Consider the following 23335-nt stretch of genomic DNA (forward strand, 5'->3'; position numbering starts at 1 on the left):
AGCAGATTCCCTCCATGGCCTCTGCATCAACTCCTGCCTCCGGGATCCTGCCCTGTTTGAGTTCCTGTCCTGACTTCCTTCAATGATGAACAGCAAGGCTGAAGTGCGAGCCTAATAAACCCTTTTCTCCCCAGCTTACTCTTTGGTCATGGTGTTTATCACAGCAATAGAAACCCTAAGACAGACCCTGCCTTAAAAGCAAAAACAAAAACAAGGCAGAGTACAGAGAGATGACTCAGTGGGTAAGAGCACCACTGCCAACCCTGAGAATCTAAAGTCAGACCCTGGGACCCACAAGAGGGTCAGTGACCCACACCTTTAATCCAAGCACTCCAGGCAGAGGCAGGCAGATCTCTGTGAGTTCAAGGCCAGGCTCCAAAGCTAAAAAGAAACCCTGTCTTGAAAAAAAAAGGAGGAGGAGGAGGAGAAAGAGGAAGAAGAACTTGTCTCAGTCAAGTGAAACTGTAATATTTAAAATGTTTTGGCCACACTATGAGTTTTCTTTCTTTTAAGCTTGTAAACAATAGAATTTATATACCAAGCTTCAAAAACTTGGCGATTTCAGACATGTTCAAAAGCTTTAGCAAGGTTGTATCATTTCTAAATGACTATATGTAGTTTTACAAAAAGCCTGTAATCAAATACAAAAGAGTGGCTTTTATTTTTTTTAAAAAATAACTGTCTCTTGGCACAGTTTTCTCCATATGTAGTGTACAAAAACATAATTACATTTCCAAACTTTCAGAATCCTGATACTAGATTGGAACAGTACTTTAGACAAAGCTTCCTACAGGTTCCATAATTTTCGGTTTCCTACAGTTTATTTCGTGTATGAATTCTCTGGTGTTTAGTAAGAGCTGAGCTCCTACTGAAGTTTTTCCCACACTCCTTACAAGCATAAGGTTTCTCTCCAGTATGAATTCTCTGATGATCGTGCAGGTTGGTTTTCTTTCTAAAGGCACGCCCACATTCACTACATTCATAGGGTTTCTCCCCGGTGTGTGTTCTTTCGTGCTGAATAAGGGATGAACTTTGACTGAAGGCTTTGCCGCAGTCGATACATTCATAGGGTTTCTCTCCAGTGTGCGTTCTCTCATGCTGGGTCAGTGACGAGCGCCGGCTGAAGGCTTCTCCGCATTCGTTACATTCATAGGGTTTCTCTCCAGTATGAATTCTATGATGTTCTATGAAACTTGTACTCCTTTTAAAAGCTTTTCCACATACGTTACACTGGTAGGGCTTCTCTCCGGGCTGAGACACAGACTGCTGACTAAGTGCCTGCTCAGAGTCACAGGGCGTCTCTCCAGCGTGGATCCTCTGGTGGTCCGTGAGGTCTGTGATGTGACTGAAGTCTTCCCCACAGTCTTCACAGTGGTGCAATTTCACTTCAGTAAGTACACTTTCACCTTGAGTAAGAGATGCAGTAGGCTCGAAAGCCATGCTGAAGTCACTGCTTTGGTAAGGCTTGCCTCTTTTGTGAATCCTCATATGCTTATAGAGGGATGGGCTCTGCCCAAAAGCCCTCCCACATATGCTACATTCAAAAGGCTTCTCCCCGGTGTGAGTCCTCTCGTGCTGGACAAGGGAAGAGCATCTACTAAAGGCTTTCCCGCACTCCTTGCACTGGAAGGGCTTCTCTCCGCTGTGTGTGACCTCGTGCTGAGTGAGGGAGGTGCCGTGCCTGAATGACCGCCCGCAGAGATTGCAGCGGTAGGGTTTTTCTCCAGTGTGGATTCTCTGGTGTTGAACAAGGGAGGAGCTGCGCTGGAAGGCTTTCCCACAGAGGCTACACTGGTAGGGTTTCTCTCCCGTGTGTGCGTTTTCATGCTGACCGAGGGAGGAGCTGTGCCTGAAGGCCTTCCCACACACATTACACTCGAAGGGCTTTTCCCCAGTGTGAATTCTCTGATGTTCAGTAAGCTGTGTTTTCCAGAGGAAGGTCTTCCCACAATCAGTGCATTCATGATGTTTCCTTCCAGAATAAACGCCTTGGTCTGCACCATTCAGATAAGCATCATCTTTATGAATTTTCTCATGCTTATTAAGTGATGATCTGTGAATAAATGACTTCCGACATTTATCACATTTATAAGGCTTCTTTTTTGCAAGGACACTATTCCGAGTAACTAATTCTGAGTTATACGCCAAGTTATTTCCAAGTGTTTCACATCCACTGGGCCTCACACTTGAAGGCATGTCTAGTTGTGGGACCATGTCTGTGCTCAATCTAGAGTTTTCATCAAATGTATTTTGCTCAAGATTTGTCTCCAGAGTGGCTATTTCTTTCTGGGATGATGCCTCTGGTCCCAGATGTCTCCCCCAACTCTCCTGGTGCCTCTGGATCCTGACATCCCAGAGATCTCCTCGTGTGGCACGTGACAGAACATCTGTACTGTGGGATCCTCCAGATGTGCCCTGCCGAAGACTTGACGGCTTGGTGTCAGGCCTGGTCTTCCAGTCTAAAAGAAATATAAAGTGCAAAAGTTCCCAAATTCCTTTCAGTGCAAACAGAAGGCTACAGGACAGATGAGATTGCAGAAGCCTTACACTGTGGGAAAGAGAGTGGGGCGTCAGTGAGTATTACGAATCCAGAGTGTCTGTCACGTCCAGAGAACGAGGCAAGCCCTTGTGAGTAGGGTGAGTCTGACAGGAAACAAAAGAAGAAAGCAGCCGAAGTGTGTGAGGTGCAGATGCAAGGAAAACAGAGTCATATTCTATCCTGTAGGTTTCCATGTTTCCTGTTCATTTTAGGGGGCATAACAAAAAAAATCTACCTTTCCTTTTTTTAAAAAAAATATTTACTTATTTATTATGTATTCAATATTCTGTCTGTGTATATGCCTGCAGGCCAGAAGAGGGCACCAGACCTCATTACAGATGGTTGTGAGCCACCATGTGGTTGCTGGGAATTGAACTCAGGACCTCTGGAAGAGCAGGCAATGCTCTTAACCTCTGAGCCATCTCTCCAGCCCAAAAATCCACCTTTCTAATCCACCAATTTTATAGTTTCTTTAAAGTTGATTTCATAATTTCTTTATAGGATCTACTGTCAAGGATCTACTGAAAAGATTCCTTGATACACTGTACTAAAAATGGAGAAAAACTAAAGTTTCAGAAAGCAAGTTAATTTTGCCCTTACAGTTAGGAGTAGTTTCAGTCTATCTAAGCAATCATCTTTCTTTTGTGTGTGTGTTTTTTAAATGTGTGTGATGTATGCATAACACTTATAGTAAAATAATATTTATTCTATATAGGTGTTGGGAACTGAACCCGAGTCCTCTGCAAGAGCAAGTACTCAAACCACTAAGCGTCTCCCCAGCTCCCCAATCTCTTCTTTTGACCTCAGATCTATTTCAATCAACAGATGTATTCCTAAGTCTGTTGTTTTTTTATCACAGAATACATATACTAGATAACACATTCATTTTTAGGTTCTAAGAACGGTAGCCTTTAGGGCTGGGGATTTGGCTCAGTGTTGAAGAGCACCTGTTGCTCTTGTAGAATTCCAGGTCTGATTCCCAGCACCCACGTGCAAACTCACAATCATCTGTAACTCCAATCTCAGAGGACTCTTTTCTGAGCTCTACAGGCATCAGGCATACACATGATGCATACACATACATGCAGGCAAAACACTCACATACATAAAACAATAAAATAAATAAATAAATCTAAAAAATGGTTATCTTTAAAAGCTAAGGGAAATGCCAGGCATGGTCACTTATACCTAGAATTCTAGTACTTGAAAAATTGAGGCAGAATAGATAAGTTTGAGGCCAGTCTGGATACATGTAGGGAGATGCTTTCTCAGAAATAAAAACAAGACCATACCAGGCAATTGTGGTGCCCACCTTTGAGCCCAGCATTGGGGAGGCATAGGCAGGTGGATCTTTGTAAGTTCAAGACCAGTCTGGTCTACAAAGTGAGTTCCAGGACAGCGGCCAGGGCTACGTCTCAAAAAAAGAAAAAGCAAAACAAAACAAAAAACCCAAACAAACCCCCACCCAAAAAAACAACAACAAAAATACTAGGGAATATGGGTTGAAAGGGTGAACACACTTGTCAAAAGCAATAGGGTTGTACATATAAGTGTACATTTTAGTATATACAACACTTATTTTTAAAAAACTGAGCTGGACATGGTGGCACATACCTTTACTTCAGGGGGCAGAGGTCAGCAGATCTCTGAGTTCAAGGCTAGCTTGATCTACAAAACAAGTTCCAGGACAGCTAGGACTTTTACACAGAAAACCCTACTCTGAAAAACCAAAAGATGCCTCTTCTCTGTGGGTGGTACACACATGGTACAGAGACATACATACAAGCAAGACACACACACACACACACACGCACACACACACACACACACACACATATATATATATATATAAATAAGTGAACAGGGCTTGAAAGATGGCTCAGTATTTAAGAGCATATATGGCTTTTGCAGAGGACCTAAGTTCAGTTTCCAGCATCCACACTGGGAAGCTAACAACTGACTGTATCTCCAACTCCAGAGGATCCAATGCCCTCCTCTGACTTGGTAGACACTCTACACAGGTACACATACTTCCTACTTTTGCATACATATAAAGAAAAGTAATATATATATATATACATACACACACACACACACACACACACACACACACACACACACATATATATATATATATATATATATCCAGAATAAACATGCCCTGAGAGTCTTGTTTTCTTTTTCAAGACATGCCCTGAGATTTAAGAATAATTAATTAAAAACTTTGACTTGGGCTCAGGATTAAGTTCAGCAATACAGCACTTTTTAAAAAGAACTTGTGCAAAGTCCTGGATTTTCTTCCCAATATTTCAAAAGGAAAAAGAAAGGAAACAACTCCAGTTACTGATATGCATACTTATGTTTCCAACTTCCTTTAAAATGCATTAAAAAGGTAATTCCTACATGAGTAGATGAGGAGATATGTGATACAGCAAATGCCATACTACCAAAAATGTGGTCATCTAGGCAGCTTTATGATAATTGCTGCACAGTTTTTAATTTTTCCATATATTTGAAATTTTTTATAATAAAATATTGGGAGAGGAAACACAGTTGAAAAAGTCCAATTCCTAAATATCTATACTTGCAACGAGAATTAATCCTAACCTCGTAATGACAGTCATACACAATGACACTTGTAACTTCAGCACCTGGGAGTTGCAGGGTGGCAAATCTGAGGCCAGCCTGAACCACACATCAGGACACTGCTCACAAACAAAAACAAGAAACAAAACTCCTATGAGCAGAAAAGGCTTTGTATTATTAGAATTCTTTTTAGTGGGTCACTTAATAAAAGTTTAGTTTTAGTTTTTGTTTTTTTTTTTTTAATTAGTAAAGACCTGGATCAGACTTTTTTAAACAGTGTGTACTCGCTGAGAATAGATTTACTAAGGAGTGTATGGTTACACAACACAGTGTACTAAGACTAGACAGAAGCTCCATCACAAGGTGCGCTCTCTCTCTGTGAGTTAAAAATGAACACAGATTCGCTGGTCTTTGAACACCTTGCTTTTTCAAAACTCTAACATGCTTCTTCTCTCTCTCTCTCTCTCTCTCTCTCTCTCTCTCTCTCTCTCTCTCTCTCTCTCTCTCTCTCTCTCTCTCTCTCTCTCTCTCGTTTTGTTTGTTTTTTGAGACAGGGTTTCTCTGTGTAGCCCCGGCTGTCCTGGAACTCTCTCTGCAGACCAGGCTGGCCTTGGACTCAGAGAGACCACCTGCCTCTGCCTCCCAACTGCTGGGATTAAAGGCGTGACCACTGCCCAACTAACATGCTTCCTTTTAAACAGTGAAGGCAGTTGAGTCCTACAGAATGTGTGCTTAGAACAGCACTGTGATGCTAGGACCAAGAGTCACCTTATACTAAACTCTGTTTTATGGTTTTGCTTTGTTTAAAGACAGGATCTCACTATGCAGCCATGAGTGGCCTAGAGCTCACAGAGATCAACCTACCTCTGCCTTCTGGATGCTGGCATTAAAGGGATATGGAGGGCTAACCTCTCACTTAAGACGGTATAAAGCTGGGTGTGGTGGTACATGCCTATGTACAGCACTGGGGTATCTTTTCCCTGAAGACTTACTGCCAGTAGGAATGCCTGACTGGAAAAGAGAGACGTGCAGAATGTCACCCAGAAACGGTTTCAGATTCCTCTGCATGTCAGACAGCTCCCACACCTCTCCGTGAGCTGTGCCACCGTCTACACTGATCTCCATGAGCAGAATTCTTACTCGTTTACCTGGACAGAAAGGTCTCTGGATTTCTCTCTCTGATATCCATGGCTCTTCTCCTTGCTCCAATTTGAAGATCACCTCTGGCTTGGATACTTGATACCCTGCTCACGGGTAAATACACAAGATTTGGGTGTTTGATCAAGAAGACAGAGAACCTTGCTATAAGTCAGTACTAGTCCTTGATCCTCAGGATCTCTGAAGAGAAGAAAAGGCACAGCTTAAGAGGGTATGCTAGCGAAGTCCCCTCTTCTGGGTCTGTAAAACGACCTTTCAGGCTCACAACCAAGCCCTGGACTTCCTCTCGGTTATCAGGCTGTGTGCACCAAACCTTGGCAACGTGTGAGCCAGCAGGGAAGTACCCCCCTTACCGAGAGAGACCAGGTGGCTGTAGTTCTCCAGCATCACGTCCCTGTATAAGCTCCTCTGGGCAGGGCCCACGTGGTGCCATTCTTCCCGGGTGAAGTCCACAGCCACATCTTTGAATGTCACGGACTCCTGTGGGATCACAGTCCTGCTCAGGTAGGGATCAACTCCACAAATGCTCCTCTCAAAGTCTGGGAACAGACCTTGCTGTGCAAAGGGGAAATCGATCCCACAACCCTGCATATGCCATTCTGTCTCTCCTTTCCTTTCCCACCTCTCTCTCCTGATGCTTTTGCCTCTCCCTCTCCCGGGCCAGGACTGCAGACCTACGCGAACACGCCCAGCTCACAGCTCGCACTCTCGTCCGGCTATCTTGCTGTTTTCCTTTCAAACCAAACCTTTCACACGGTTGCTCATCCTCACCGCTTTCTTTCCTTGCTCTGTTGCGAATTCAAACACGGGGCTATAGGAACGAACGAAAGAGGAAGCCTTTCGCCTTCTAGTCCTCTTTATCTCCCCATGTGATCCTTCTCAACAGTTGGTGTGTATACTTGGAAGTCCCATGTCCATGTTTTCACACGTACTGCAGGCACGCTTCATGAAACATTGCACATGTTGCTCTGCAAATTGCTTCTATGTATTTACCACTTTAAAAAAATATTTGGGGGCTGGAGCAATGGCTCAGTGGTTAAGGGCACTAACTGCTCTTCCAGAGGTCCTGAGTTCAATTCCCAGCACTCACATGGTTGCTCAGAACCATCCATAATGAGATCTGGTGGCCTGCAGGCATACATGCAGGAAGTAGAACACTACACATAATAAATAAATCTTAAAAAATTTTTATCTTATTTATGTGTGTGTATCTGAGGGTATGTATATGCACTAAGTTCATGTAGGAGGCCCATGGTGGTCAAGAGAGGGCGTCAGAGCCCCCAGAACTGTGTGGTAGGCAGCTGTGAGCAGCCTTGTGTGTTTTGGAAACTGAACCCATGCCTTCTGCAAGAGAAGTAAGTGCTCTTAACTGATGAACCATCCCTCCAGCCCCTACTCATTTACTAATTTTTTGAGAGAGATTCTCATGTATCCCAGACTGATCTCAAACTCACTATGCAGAGGAGGTTGAACCCCCAATTCTTCTGTTTCTGCTTCCCAAAAGTAGGACTACAGGCATGCACCACTTCATCTGCTTTCTGTGTTGTTGGAATGGAAGTCAGGGCTTGGTGCATGCTAGGGAAGCAATTCTACCAGCTGAATGCATCTCCAGCTCTACAATTAGATTTTTACATTAGGCTTTCTTGGGGATCATCCCACATATAACTGTATCTTATAGTTTCGAACTATTTTAGAACCCCCCAGCACAGTTGTATGTCAGGGTACCCATTGCCGGTTTCTGCTCCAGATGATATAAATTCAAGCACCCTCCCCCAACACTACTCATCAGGACACAGCTACACCCAATCTTGCTGGTCCTTGAGGACATCAAGCTGTGTTAAGAACCATAAGATACATGGTATATTTCAAAGCCTCAGTATTATAACATGGTTGACTACCTCATTAGTAATTTAAAGATACTGATTATAAACAGAAGTAATAATAAACCAAGTTAAATCATATGCATTACTAAAATCACATTCCATCTTATTTTTTGCATCATGGATAAATGACAACACTTTATTTTGTTTTTCATTTTTTGAGACAGGGTCTCTCTGTGTAGCTTTGGAGTCTGTCCTGGAACTTGCTTTATAGACCAGGCTGGCCTCGAACTCACAGAGATCCGCCTGCCTCTGCCTCCTGAGTGCCTGGATTAAAGGCTGTGCCACCACTGCCCGGCAACAACACTTCTTTTTCTTTTTGGATGATTCTAAGAGACTTGTACATCCTCGTGTTCACAGATAAGCCCCAGGGGAACCAGGAATGTTGAATGCACAAAGTTGTTGCCAGGCAGTGGTGGCGCACGCCTTGAATCCCAGCATTTGGGAAGCAGAGGCAGGCGGATCTCTGATTTTGAGGCCAGCCTGGTCTGCAGAGCAAGTTCTAGAACAGCCAGAGCTGTTACACAGAGAAACCCTATCTTGAAAAACCAAAAAAAACCCAAAACATAAAACCACATTAGTATTTTTATCTAGATTGAATGTGATTACATGATACATATAGCAACTACGATTTGTAGTTTATTGTTAATTTTTAAATTATTTCATTTGGCTGGGCGGTGCTGGTGAACACTTTTAATCCCAGCACTCGGGAGGCAGAGGCAGGTGGAGCTCTGTGAGTCCGAGATCAGTCTGGTCTACAGAGCTAGTTCTAGGACAACCAAAGCTACAGAAAGAAACCCTGTCTTGAAAAACAAAAACAAAACAAATTATTCTATTATATGTCTGTGTATGGGTATTATGAAAACCTTTTTATTCCTAGCAAAGGTGGTTAGTCCAATAAAGGCCTGTACTATATTCCCCTAAACCTTCTCCTTTGCAACAATTAGCCAGTCTCGTCAGACTACACAATCAAGCTTCAGTTAATGTGATGGGTTTCCGTCAGCACCTATGTGAGGGATAAGACAGGAGCCATCTTGGCAAACTGTGCTTATTAGCTCATTTTGGGTTGGGTGTCCCAATTTTAGAAAACACATTGCCTTGCCAACTTCTTTCACTTTGTGTGGTCCTTTGTTCCTCAGTTCCTTGAGTTGAGACTTTTCTCTCCTCTGTTTCTAACAGTATGGTCACATCAGTGCAGGTGCTCAAGCAAGACGGAGGCCTTTCACCCCCTCGGAGCCAGATTATACAGCAGTTGTGAGCTGCCTGGCATGGGCGTTAGGAACCCAACTGTTCCCTGCAACAGCAATGCGTGCTTTTACAGTGCGTGCTCTTAACTGGTGAGCCATCTTTCTAGCCTATCCTCATTTTCCCAGAGGTGCTGGGAACTGAACCTAGGACCTCACATACGCTAGGCAAGAGATCTACCATCAAGCTATATACCTAGCCCTTACCCTTTATTCTAAAGAGAGTGTGGATTATGTTTTCCCTTAGAGACAGGGTTTCTCTGTGTAACAGCGCTGGCTGTCCTGGAACTCGCGCTATAGACCAGGCTGGCCTCGAACTCTCGGAGATCCACTTTCCTCTGCCTCCCAAGTGCTGGGATTAAGGGCATGAACTTTCATGCTGGCACAAATCAGCCTCTTATTAATTAACCTGAGGCAGGGACTACCGAGAGAATGCACTATTATAGATCTATTAAAGGAAAAAAAAAAAAGACAAGCGCAAGGGGCAAGAAAAACTCGGAGCTAGTCGGTCCAGGTTTGGCTGGATGTTGGTCTCAGATTGAACGCGACCATCCTTCACCATCCTCTTCCTCTGACCATGGCTCATCTGCCCCTGCTCATCTGCCCTTGATGGGCCCCAAAGCCTCACTTTTCTGTCTTGTCACCTTACTCTCTCCATTCCTCACTGAAGAGTTTAATAAAGGCTCAGTGCCAAGATCCCAGTACATTCAGTTCTTCATAAGATAGCACTGGTCCCCTCCACTACCAAACTGCTCCATCCTTTGCGGAATCCCGCTCCACCCAGGTCTGGGCACTTTAAGAGGGGTTTTTGCTAGACAAGAAGACTCAAAGCCATCAAAACTCTAGAGCAATAACTGTCCCGTACACGTCCCTGGGGTCTCGCAGGGTGGGATGCTCCGGGCGGTAGGGAAGGCTCGGCTCACCTGGGGCGTGACCATCGGAGGCCTCGGGGCCATTCCTGCCTCAGTGTGTGCTGGCTACGATCCGGGGCTGAGGAGAGAGGACAGGAGCCACTCATCCCGCTATCCCGCCGCCCCACCCCTGCAGCCTAGCAGCCACTTCAGCCCAAAGGGCCGGAGGAGACCGCCTCCGCCTGCAGCTCCCCCAAGGCCAAATGAAAGGCCCGGCCGCCTCGGGACAGTCCCTCCGGCCACGCCCAGTCCGCCCGCAGGATGGTGGGCGAGGCCGGGAGTCCAGCCTCCTACCCACGGCACTGGGAATCACCGCCTCCGGGGCTTCGGGATCCGCGACCTCGGGACCGCCCCTCTAGCGCCCGCTGCAGTCTCTGTTCTCGGCGGTGCTGTCCTGCGTAAGGGCCAGCTTCGCAAACCTGCCTCCGCCACCACAGGGCCGGACAATGGCCACAGCGGCGGGCGCAGAAGCGCAATGCGCCTGCGCACACGGAGCCCGGCGCCCGCCCACCCGAGGCTCAGGAACTGCAATTCCTAGCTTATCCTTGCGTGCCCTGCCCGCGGACGTGCTCCGCTCCCTAGTGGGCGCTATAGTAAGAGCCCAAGAAAGCGGGCTGTGTAGGTTCAAAGTTTTTGTTTTGGGAGATTGGGGGCGGTGTGTGTGTGTGTGTGTGTGTGTGTGTGTGTGTGTGTGTGTGTGGTGTGTTGACTCCTTTCTTGAACTGCTAGAATTTTGCCTCATCCGTCTTTCTCCCAGACATCCCACTTCTTTCATTCTTTCTTTTTTAATTTTGTTTGTTTTGTTTTTGTAGGCAGGGTTTCTCTGTATATATATAGCCTTGGCTGTCCTGGAACTCACTCTGTAGACCAGACTGGCCTCGAACTCACAGAGATCGCTCTGCTTCTGCCCCCGGAGTCCTGGGGTTAAAGGCCTGTGCCCCACTCCTGGCCCCCACTTCTTTTTTCAAAGATCTTGGTTGAGATATAATTTACAGACCATAATACCAAAAAGCTGAACTGTTATCATAAGGCACACATTATGGACTGGAGGATCAGGTGTTCAAGGTCATCCTCAACTGCGGTTCAAGGTCATCCTTAACTGTGGTTCAAGGCCAGCCTGGGCTATAAAAGACCCTACAAGGCCAAAATAAAGAAATAAATAATGCATGCATGAATGGATAAAGTGTACAACCCCACAGATTTTAGTACATGCAGAGAATTTGCACAACCATCAACCTAGTCTCCTCTTTGAACACTTTTGTCAGCCACAAAAGAAAAAATGTGCACATTAATAACCATTCCCTAGTCCTACCCCACCACCTCTCAATACTGGACAACCACTGACCTGTTGTCTCTAACAAATCTGCCTCCTCTGGATATTTCATGTGAATGGGAACAGACAACATGGAGTTTTATGATTTCTTTCACTTATCATAGTGGTTCATTCACATTGCAGAAATTTTCCATATTTCAATCTTATTTTATGCTGAATGGAGATTTGTCTGTCTGAGCATACCATATTCATTCATCAGTTGGTAGCATTTGAGTTGTTTACGCTGTGGGATTTTATGTTTTTATCTTCAAAGCAACGCTCCTGGGGGTGTGTACATACTTTTATGGGGTGCTGTTTCCTTGCTCTTGGGTAGATACTGAGAATTAGAATTATGGATATTTGGTAGTCCGATGGTTAACATTTCGAGAAGCTGAGTTTACTTTCTAAAGCGGCTGTATCATTTTACACTTTTTTGTTTTATTAACAGAACATAGATTCCAACATTCCTATCCGCGTCTGTTGCTATATGTTTTTTTTTTTAATCACAGCATTATGTGGATTTTGCAGGTGTGTGGGGTTTGGAGAAAGTATAAACAACAACGAATGTGCAAATATTTTGTGCACTAAACAACAGTAGCAGATCTATAATCCCAAAGCAGAAGTTCAATAAATCCTGGATGATTCCCAAAATAGAACTTTCTGTAGCAGTGCAAACACAGGGCCAAGACGGCTCAGCCTGTCCCTGACCACTGGCAGCAATGCAGCCCACAGAGAAAGGCACAACTAAGGGCCAGAGCTCCTCCCTGGGGACCCCAACACAAGGGGAGGATTCAGAAGTGACATGGAGAGACCTAAGAGTGAAGACCCAGTCTGAAAACCAACCAAAACACACACACACACACACACACACACACACACACAAACCCAACCAAATCCTTACCAAGCTAGAGTTAAAACAATGTAAAAGTTTTATTTGGCCCATGGTGGCTCATGCCTTTTATCTCAGCACTGGGAGGGTGTTTGTGTGCAGAGACGGGAGGATCTCTGTGAATGTGTGTGTGTGTGTGTGTGTGTGTGTTGGAAAGCGGGAAGTTGGACAACCGGAGGGAGTTGGTTGTCTCTTCCACTTTCTGAATTCAGGTCTTCAGACTTTCAATTCAAATGTTTTTACCCATCCTCTGTGAAGCAATTCCTACTCATTGTTTACAAGACTGGAAAAAGGCTTCAGTTTGTTCATTTTAAAGACTATTGTTGACCAGGTATAGTAATGAGCACCTTTAATCTTAGCACTTGGGATGCAGAGGCAGGTGGGTCTCTGTGATTTCAAAGTCAGCCTGGTCTACAGAGCGAGTTCCAGGACAGGCAGGGCTACGAAAAGAGACCCTGTCTCAAAAACGAACAAAACAAAGATCCACCTGCCTCTGCCTCCCAAGTGCTAGGATTAAAGGCGTGTGCCTCCACCGCCTGACTTGAAACCACATACTCAGAGGAATTTATTGGCTCTCCCTCCCAATTACCTCAGTAAGGACTGGGGCATGGTGTTGAGATGTAATTCATCTAGAGGTATGCGGTTGGCTGATCCAGTGAAGGTCCCACACAGGTTCTGCAACCTAGGGTAAGCTTGAGAGCAGGTACTTAACTGTCCCGGGAAGGATCTACAGAGCCGGGACCCTAGGATGCTCCTAGCCACAGGCTCCTCCAAGGGCAAGTGTGGTTCCTTCTTGGCCCCTGGAGATGGGAGTCAAGTCAGAGATTATTGTCTGGTCGCAAGCACAAGATTTAAGGAGCCAACTGAGGAGAGCGTGTGTCCCCAGCAAGTTCAGAACTGGACATTACAGCAGTACCAAACTTCTAACCAATCAAAACCTCTCAGGGCAGTCAGTCTCTTTGGCCTCCGTATCTGCTTCTGATTTCTGAGTTTTGAGGTAGGAAAGACAGAACGTGCTAGGCACACTGAGGTAGGGCCCTAGGTATCTGAATAGTGCTCCCTTTCACTTTGCCTGGTGGGCAAGAGGCCGCTCCTTTCTGTTTGAGAGGAGGATGCTGGATTCAGTGTGACCTTGTCGCAGCTAGCGGGAGCCAAAGAAACCCGTTAATAATGCTAGAAATCTTCCTTTGCCCCGGCTGGAAGAAAACGCCGAGGGCTGAAAGGTCCTCAATTGCACACTGCGTCAGCACTGGGTTCAGCCTTTTGGCTAAGAGTCCCGGTTTTGCACAAGAGCATCCAAGAAAACTAGTGAAAGGCGATGGGACCTAGTGAATGCACCTCGGCCTTGTTACGAAAACCTGCGAAGAGGGAATCACAGTCCCCGCCTGTTTTCCTGCACACAGCAAGACACCAGACACCGAGTCCTGCCAGCACCGCTGCGGTGGTGCTTGGGTTCAGCTTTCCTCGGCTAAGGCCTAACTGAGGAGTTCTCATTGAGAGTCCACTCTGGGTTGCCCCCAGGGAAGCAAGTTCCCCACTCCGTCACCCTCTCCCGCGTAGTTCAAACTAGCTGTCCTCAAACTCTCTTCAGCCTTGAGAGCGATAGGGTTACAGGAGAGAGCCACCACACCTGGCTCCACTAAGACCAAACCCTTGTTTTAAGGATCCTAAGGGTTTAGCGTTGTTCAGACCGCTGGCCTCGATCGCCATCTGCTGGTCACTATGATACACATTACTGTTCTAAAGTTTATTGTAATTATACTTTGACAAGTTTGTTCCTCCCAGGAACTAGGCCTGGCGCTTTACATAATTACCTTAACTTGAAGTTAAAAACCTATGAAAACAGATTGGAATTGTAATTCAGTGGTAGAGCCCTTGCCTCACATGCCCTCTGCTCCAGGTTCAGTCCCTGATCTGGGGTAAGGTTAAAGTAGTCTGTCTGCATTGTATGTGTAAAAAATAGTTTCAGAGACTATAAGCAGAATATCAGAAACTTACAAAATTACCAAATGCCACATCTGGAATCCCAGTGACTTATCTCGCAGTGCCGTATCCTCTCCCATGGGGCAAGTGAGTCGCTGGCCTGCCTACCTGCCTAGGCTTGGCACATTTTCCCTGGGGAACACCCTCATGTCCCTCTGCACCGAGAAGAGTTGGGCTGGTGCTGAGTTCAGTCTGGCTACTGGCACAATGCAGGACGCCACAATGATGCTAAGCTGTCAACACATTCCTTATTCCCAGTGTATTCAAGGATCAAGTTTTTATTAATCAACATATGTTTTTGAGACTCAGGCTCTGGGGAAAAAAGGGAGGAGGGAGAATGAACAGGCCTATAATTCAATAGTTGAGTGTTTGCCTACTGAACACCACAAAGAAAAAAACGATTCCTAAAGAACACATTATTAACGAGACTTTATCCTTCATGTTTTTGTTTGTTTGTTTTTATTTTTTATTTTTATTTTATTTATTATGTATACAGCATTCTCAGTATTCTTTCTGCGTGTATGCCTTCAAGGCAGAAGAGGGCACCAGACCTCATTACAGATGGCTGAGCGCCACCATGTGGTTGCTGGGAATTGAACTCAGGACCTTTGGAAGAGCAGGTAATGCTCTTAACCACTGAGCCATCTCTCCAGCCCCTGTTTGTTTGTTTTTAATTCAGAGTTTCTCTATGTAGCCTGGCTGTCCTGGATCTATGTAGACCAGGGCTTGCCTCTGCTTCTGCTGGGATTAGAGCTGTGCACCACTACTGCCTGGCTCTTTGCTTTTTGAGATAGTCTCCTGTGGCCCAGGCTGGCCTCCAACTGTACATGTATGTAGCAGTGAATCACTTTGAGCTCCAAGTGCTCCTGCCTCCACCTTCTGAGCCCTGGGGTGACAGGCATGGGCCACTATAGTAGCTCGATTTCCTTCCTTTCTCTTCAGCTCTATTCCCAGTCCTGGTGCTGTGTGGTCGTCACCAAGTGATTCTCTCTTTCTGAGTTTCTGTCTCACATGTATAATGAAGGATTTGGTCTGACTGATGGAAAAACCCCTTTTATTTTCCTCTCATACCTGCTGTGAAGATGTGACAGGCTATGGGGTCATGGAGGGAAGTCAGCTGGTGCCTTTGATCCTGCCTGATTTTTGGCCTGGACTCACAGGTTGCCTGGGAGTGAAATGTCCCAGCTGCCTGCCATGCCTCTGGCATTCTTTTTACTTCTGGGCCAATGTCTTGGGGGAAGGCAGCATTACTGTAGTAACCCAGGGGCTGGTGTAAACTCTTTTGCCCCCTGGTGGACATCTGAGGGCTTTGCAGGATGGTTGTTCTGATTTCTCTGTTCAAAGAGGTGGCTCGCTCTGGTAACTAGGTTCCTTTACCTCCTGTCACTCACTGCCTTGAGCAATGGCTCCAGGCTCCTCCTATTCCAACCTTCTAGGTATTTGGTTTCTCCATCCGGGGTCAGGTTTCTTGCTTTTTTTTTTTTTTTTTTTTTTTTTTTTTTTTTTTTTTTTTTTTTTGGTTTTTCAAGACAGGGTTTCTCTGCAGCTTTAGAGCCTGTCCTGGAGCTAGCTCTTGTAGACCAGGCTGATCTCGAACTCACAGAGATCCGCCTGCCTCTGCCTCCCGAGTGCTGGGATTAAAGGCGTGCGCCACCACCGCCCGGCTGGAACTAGCTCTTGTAGACCAGGCTGGCCTCGAACTCAGAGATCCGCCTGCCTCTGCCTCCCGAGTGCTGGGATTAAAGGCGTGTGCCACCACTGCCCAGCAGTTTCTTGCTTTGTTAAGAGAGCAAAAGCTCTAGGCATCTTCCTCTTCCATTCTGGGATTTTTTTTTAAAGATTTACTTATTATGTATACAGTGTCATGCTTGCATGTATACCTGCAGGTTAGAAGAGGGCACCAGAGTTCATTACATATGGTTATGAGTCACCATGTAGTTGCTGAGAATGGAATTCAAAACCTTTGAGCCATCTTTCCAGCCCCCAGAGTATGGCAATTTAGGAAGGATGGTCACTGAGGACACTTACAGAGTCTCTCTGGAAACCACCCTTCCTTCTGCTAGATGCCTCTAGAAAACCTAAATTCAGGCCTTAGACTCCAAAAAGTACTTTTCCAGAATACCGTATTCATCTTTGGGAGAAGATCCCATAGGAGTGGATCCAAGAAACCACACGGAGGGCATCTGTCAAACCTGAGAATCAAGGGGAGAAAAGACCAAATCTATGACTGTCCAATTAAAACAAGCTGTATTTGGGGTGTACCCAGGACTGGTCAGCCGGTTATGGGATTTGAGAGACCAGCCCTGTCTGCCGTGACCTCCTGAGGTCCTTTTTTTCTTTTCTTTTCGTTTTTTTTTTTTTTTCGAGACAGGGTTTCTCTGCAGCTTTAGAGCCTGTCCTGGAGCTAGCTCTTGTAGACCAGGCTCGTCTCGAACTCACAGAGATCCGCCTGCCTCTGCCTCCTGAGTGCTGGGATTAAAGGCGTGCGCCACCATTGCCTGGCTCCTGAGGTCCTTTTTATAGAAGAGATAAGATGTTCACGGGGGAGAGAGTTGACTTTATACATTGTTAGATACAATGAAAGGGAAGGAACAGGATAGGGCTATGCGTGGGGTCACAAGTTTAGTGCAGGTTGAAAAACATGTTTTGAGGTTTACATCAGATCTAAGAAACAGGAACTTATTCTTGATTACAAATAGAAACCTTAGCTTGTGAGGAGTTAACACAGGACAAACAGGAACTTATTCTTAACTGCAAACAGAACCCTTAACCTGCAAGGTCCATCGTTCCTGTTTTAATCTCACAGTATGGTTAGAGCTGGGTGTTGTGGGCATGGTTAGGAGGTAGGCAGGCATACCGCTAAGTCAGCTCAGTATGGGACTGGGATGGGGGTGACAAGGCTGGCGATGGAGTGGGTGGGGACACTGCACGGGAGGCGGGTAATCCTCAGGCAGAGAGACTTCTTGAGGGAAGTGATAAATTATCGGAGCTGCATCTTCAGTGATGAGGCTTAAGTTAGGCACTGGGTGGATTGCAGGAGGTCTTGTCTTTAGCCTCTTCCTTCCTGAAAATTCTGTCCCTCATTAGTGGTCACTGGTCATGAATCTCCTCCCCGACCATACCCTCATCCTACCTTTTCCTGGCCAGTCTCTCCCAGCCCTATGATTGTAACAAGCATCCCAATATTGCAGGTGGTACTCCCCCCCCCTCATCACCTGTTGTCCTCTCTGTGTGAACTGTTCCTGGCTTACTCGCCTATCTGGTGAACTTATTCATCCTTTAAGATCCAGCTTGATGTCCAAGCCTTTCTGGTACTATCCCACAACCCTCCCTTCAACCACACGTCAGTGCCGTGAACCAACCCGTTAGGTCTGGATATAGTTCTACATTGCTACTTCCTATTCAGGTTTCGCTGTCTTTTCAGCTGTTTAGGATCTCTTGTAGACTGTGAGAGGATGGTCTGGCTTCTCTCAGTCAAACCGATGGTTGGATGGATGGATGGATGGATGGATGTACAACTTTTAAAAAAAGAACAAGAAACACCCTTGCTAACAACAATGCCTCTCCCTGACTACCGGTTCTGTTCCAGGACATGGTCCTGCACGGATTTAGCCATATGTTATTAAAGTGAATTAAGATTTACTTGAAAAAAACCACAGCCTCCCCCGCTCCCCGGAGCTTGCAATGACCAGATTAGGTCTCTTCCAGGCACAGAAGTTTGACATTTTGTTGCAAAGTCATTTTCTTCTCATTTCCTTATGTTGCTAAAATATTCGATTTCTCTTCACTTCCCCTCTGTGTCCCCATTACTCACATTTAGTTAAATTTATCCACTGCCATTTAATCATCTGAGAGGTTTGCTGGTGTGGATGTTTCCCTGGGCATTGCTTTCTCTCCTAAGACGGTCTGTTTCCTCCTGGGCCACACTGAGAACAGAACCCGGACCCCTCCCCTTTGGGGACAGAGAGTCTAGTATATGTTTAAGCCCCGAGTTTCTTCCAAGGATGACTTTGACTTCAGGGTCCTCCTTTCTCTACCACACCCATTGCCCTTCCCTTTCTCCAGACTCCTCTCTGCTTCCTGGAACATGGTTGTTTTCTTTTTAATTTTATTACATTTATTTCGTTAGTTTGTGGGTGGGTGAGGTCACACACATGCCACAGAGGTCAGAAGATAACTTGTGGGGATCGCTCCTCTCCTTTTGTGGGTCCTGGGGATTGAATGAGCTCATCAGGCTCTGCAACAAGAATCTTTACCCACTGAGCCATCTGGCCTGCCTAGAACACTGCTTTTATTTTGCCTCCAGATCAAGCAGTTCTGGTATCCTTTAGTCACCCAGACAAAAGGACACCAAAATTATTCTCTGAATAGGTTTAATCAACCTTTAAAGGGACAAAACAGCCAGCTGGGCTGCAGAAGGGGGCGTTGTCGGGCGCCTGCTTGAGATACTGCCACACCAGCCACATTCCTTAGCGGGCTGGGACACCTTCTTCCTTCTTATTCTCCTCACGTTAGGACACAGATCTTTATTCTCCCAGAGACATTTGGGGAAGGCCAGCAATTGATGGCTTAGGGAGAGCGGACCTCGTTGGACCTCTCATTGTGTCACTTGGGGGGGGCTCAGGAGCAGCATCAATCCCACTTGGGCTCCAGGAGGTCAGGTCAGCCCCCGGTGCTGCATCTGCAGAGTGCTGGGCTCTGAGTGTATCTGGAAAGTGGGCGCTGTAAATTCCCAACCTTGGCAAAGCATATGCCGTTTCCCTCAAACTCAGGGAAAGGGACGATGTGGAACGATGGGTAGGGTCCATCCATGTTTCCAGGAACGTTAAGGATGTAGTGGAACTGGGATAATTCATGTCCAAGTAGTTTGTAAGATGCATGTATTAGCTCACTTACATCTTACAAGCGTTCCATGTCTGAGGCTCAGACATGGAGGAGGGGGTTCAAGGGCACATAAAGATACAAGGCATAACCAAGATTCGCTGGGAAAGTTAGGCCTGAACTAGGCTGAGGGCTCAGTAGCCAGAAGGGTGGCTAGTGAGGTGGGAGTGCAAAGGATTCTGCCACCTTCCCGTGAGTCCCCATCACCACTTCCAATTTTACAATTTTCATTTCTTACTTATTTACTTATTTACTGTGTTGTGGTACATGGCCCTCTGTAATGCTATGTGAGCCTTTTCTCTCTGCCATGGACACATATCTCCACTAAACATAGCTCCACCCCAATTACCGCTACCACCACCACCACCATCATCACCCCTGAGGCAGCTTTTATTTTATTGAGACAGCATGAAGTCCAGGCCAGCCTTGAGCTTACAGAGTAACCCTAGTTGGCCTAAGATCTTCCTCCTTCAGCCTTCTAAGTGCTAGGATGGCAGGACAGAAATACCCTGTCTGGCTCTACTACCCCCTCACCTGTAACCCTGACCAAGCATAGGACGAGATGCAGTTTAAGGGAAAAAAAAATGGTTTATTTCTTTTTGCAACTTGAAGGCTGCACGGTGCGGAGTTGAAGAATTGGATCTGCCGAGGTCTCTCTTGCTTTGCTGGTGGGGACAGTCTCCAGAGTTCTGGAGGGTATCCTACCGCAAGAGGAATGCCCAGAAGGTTCGAAAGCAAACTTCCCTAGCAGGTGAAGTCTCACAATCGTTTATTAACTATGAATCCGTGAATGGGTTAATGTAAAGATGAGGGCGGAGCTCTCATGACCCGATTGTCTCTTAAAAGCCCACTTGTTTCCATCTCTTTTTTTTTTTCTGGGGGTCCCACTTTTTTAATAGCAATGTGAATTAAATTGAACAAAACGAGGGGGAGGCATGGCAGCAGACAACCCCATGGTGGCAGCAGTGTGCAGCTGGCGCTCTTCACACTCCCGTCTTGGTGAGAGCAAAGAGTAGGCAGGAACCCAGCACACAGGAGGCAGGGGTAGACGGATCTCAGTGAGTTCCATGCCAGTCAGGGCTATATAGTGAGACCCTGACTCATTACCAAAATGTAATATGTAATGAGAGAGAGAGAGAGAGAGAGAGAGAGAGAGAGAGAGAGAGAGAGAGAGAGAGAGAGAGAGAGAGAGAGAGAGACAGAGAGAGAGACAGAGACAGAGAGAGAGACAGAGACAGACAGAGACAGACAGATGGTCAGATCTCCCAGGAAATAAAACCTTGAGGCCTGTCCCCAGCAATGCACTTCCTCCACAGAGGATCCACCTCCTGGCTCTGCAAGTAGAGACTTCCTTCTTGTTCCCCTCTGGAAATGGTGCTCCTGCCAGGAGGTTCTGTTGCACCTAGTCTGCTCACAAGGCTGAACCCAACCAAGAGCCACCACCAAAGAGACAACCTTCTAAAATGGTGCCACCAGCTGGGGAACAAGAGTCCAAATGTCCCCCTGAGGGGACACTTCACATTCAGTCCGCAGCACTGCCAAGGTGGTTCTGGGTAGAGTCTCCCGCCACGTGTGACTTTGACTAGGCTGTACGGATTTGCCCTGTCTCCCCAGTCACTCATGCTGGAGCCAGGAGTAGGGGGTCTCCTTCATTGGTGGAGGCTCTTGAACTGACTGGTTTAAGCATCACACGCAGATACTGACCCAGATCCTCTTGGCAGGAACTCTGTCTCTAGAGCGGAAAAAGAAGCAAGCCTCCATCTGCAAAGCCCGAGACATGTGAACGGCGCCAGGCCCAGTGTTGGGGAGACGCTGCCTGTGGCTGGTCAGTTCCCAGGAGGCGGACAGGGATTTCACAGCTGGTTTTCTCCTGGAGATTCCCTGGTATGCTTGTTGTGACATCCCGCCCTCTGTAAACTCCACTGTTGAGAGCTCTGTTTGTTTAGTAACACATCCCTCACCAAGATAGGCTAAAACAATGGATGTCATGAAAAGTTTATAGCTTCCTAGATGTACCAGATTCTTTTTTAAAAAGATATATTTTATTTATAAATAGCAAATATTATTATTACATTTTATTTAAAAAAATACACATGTCTGTGTGTTTCTCTTTCTCTCTCTCTGTATGTTACAAGCCATGGTGTGTGTGTGTGTGTTTGTGTGTGTATGTGTCTGTGTGTTACAAGCCATAGTGTGTGTGTATGTGTGTGTCTCTCTGTGTTACAAACTGTGGTAAATGTGTCTGTGTGTGCCTGTATGTGTGTATGCATTATAAGCTTTGGTGTGTGTGGGGTATATGTATGTTACAAGCCATGATATGTGGAGGGGGTTATGTGTGTGTTATAAGCCATGGGGTGTGTGTCTGTATGTTAGTGTGTTTGTGTGTTACAGTTACAAGTTATAGTGTGAGTCTGTGCATGTGTTACAAACCATGGTGGGGGTGAGGGTGTGCGTGTGTTTGTGTGCCCGTGTGTATGTCTGTGTGTAATTATGTCTGTGTGTGTTACAAGCCATGGTGTGTGTGTGTGCATGTGTGTGTTACAAGTCCTGGTGTGTGCATGTGATGTGTGTTACAAGCCAGGGTGTGTGTGGAGATCAGAGGAACTCTCTAGAGTTACTTCTCCCGTCCTGTCATGTGATTTCCAGAGATCAAATTTAGGTCATGTCGTGAGGGATCGCGTTAATGGGTAATAGGTTATTCTGAGAGGCATCTGCTAAATAAATTTGGCTCTGACCCCTGTTGCGTCGTTTTGCTATGTAATACCATGTACCACTTTGGAGATCTGCAAATAGTCTCCAGCAGTAAGAGGAACCTTGAGAGGAAGCCTTTCCACGTCAAGAAGAACCTTCAAGCCCCAGAAGCTCATCACAGAACCTTTATGTTGTATAAGCTACTCACTCTCAGCTAATCTGGTAAGGCAACAGAAAATAGACCCAAGGATCTAAATACTTTGCATGGCGGGAGAACAATGGGCGAGCCAGTTTTAAAGAAGCTCTCTGGTACAGACGACTGTCATTTACAGTGAGGGGAGAATGAGGTCCTGTGGGTTCTTCCTTGTTCACCCTTCTCTGCCTGGTAGTTAGGGGAGGTATCTGTTGGGGGCTCATGCTGTATGTTGAACTGATTTTGAAAGTGAGATCTTGCCTTTTGCCTCTTACCAGCATTGTGGCAGCAGCCATCTTTGGAGTCCAGTGGACGTTGTTCTGTCTCAGAAACATCTTTCTCTCTCTCTTTTTTTATTTCCAATGAAGGGTTTTCAGAAGGTTCTGAAAAGACTGTGGCATGCCAGAGGCCATGCCTGTCTGCATCTAATTTGATGTGACTTGTTTTCCTGGCCACAAGAACTCAGGGCCAGGAATACAAAACACCAGGGGCAGAGGCTGTAGCTCACTGTGCTGCCCCTGGGCGCTGGTTCTCAATACCCTCAGGGCTCACACTCAGCCACAGGGAGCTCAGAAGGGAGCCTATCCAAGAACTCTTGGTGGGTCTGCACACAGTGGGAGTTCAGCTTTGTTTATCCTCAAAAAAGCCCCAGAAAAACCTTCCCCTGAAACTGCCACCATTAGGTATTTATTAAACTTGAGTTGACTGGGGCCAGTTCTCCTGGTTGACTAAAATTGGCCTGAAAAATAGAGTAATTTGTGGTTGTCAGACCCTAAATTAAATGATTCGAATGCTACCGCGGCTGATTAAAGGGCTTTATTCAATTTCCTCTTGACCACATGGTCTTCAGTGAGGGCAGGAGAGACACTGTTTGTGGAAGAAATACAGTATTCAGAGAGTGCTTATCTGATCTATGGATGGCATTTATTAAATACGCCTCTCCCCTTGGTTTCTCAATGAAAGATGAGACTAAAGAGGGAGAAGGAAGTGATTATTGTTTGTTTAACTGTGTATAACTCTTCCATCAAGCTTGCTTCCTCAGGGCACCAGGCTGGGTCTCTAAGAGAA

The 23335-nt window shown here is 46.0% G+C and overlaps 1 protein-coding gene across 1 annotated transcript; it reads right to left on the bottom strand.

The window, feature by feature from the left end:
* Nucleotides 1-762: 762 nt before the first annotated feature.
* On the bottom strand, nt 763-10701 carry Zfp90 (ZFP90 zinc finger protein). Its single transcript, XM_038312984.1, has 5 exons — nt 10613-10701; nt 10331-10397; nt 6637-6763; nt 6274-6369; nt 763-2459 (listed from the first exon to the last, which is right to left on the bottom strand). The coding sequence occupies exons 2-5, from the start codon at nt 10361-10363 to the stop codon at nt 814-816; spliced, it is 1902 nt and encodes a 633-aa protein (XP_038168912.1). The 5' UTR covers nt 10364-10397; nt 10613-10701; the 3' UTR covers nt 763-813.
* Nucleotides 10702-23335: the final 12634 nt, after the last annotated feature.

The sequence above is a fragment of the Arvicola amphibius genome, chromosome 15 (genome assembly GCF_903992535.2).
Source record: "Arvicola amphibius chromosome 15, mArvAmp1.2, whole genome shotgun sequence".
In the NCBI taxonomy this organism is placed as follows: domain Eukaryota; kingdom Metazoa; phylum Chordata; class Mammalia; order Rodentia; family Cricetidae; genus Arvicola; species Arvicola amphibius.

Bases quoted from the DNA above. Each gene is read 5' to 3' on its own strand.
- Zfp90 (XM_038312984.1), bottom strand. From the start codon at position 10,363: ATGGCCCCGAGGCCTCCGATGGTCACGCCCCAG. The intron at 6,370-6,636 runs GTAAGGGGGGTA...ACCCGTGAGCAG, and splicing joins CAGCCACCTGGTCTCTCTCG to GGTATCAAGTATCCAAGCCA. The intron at 2,460-6,273 runs GTAAACGAGTAA...TATTTCTTTTAG, and splicing joins CCAGAGACCTTTCTGTCCAG to ACTGGAAGACCAGGCCTGAC.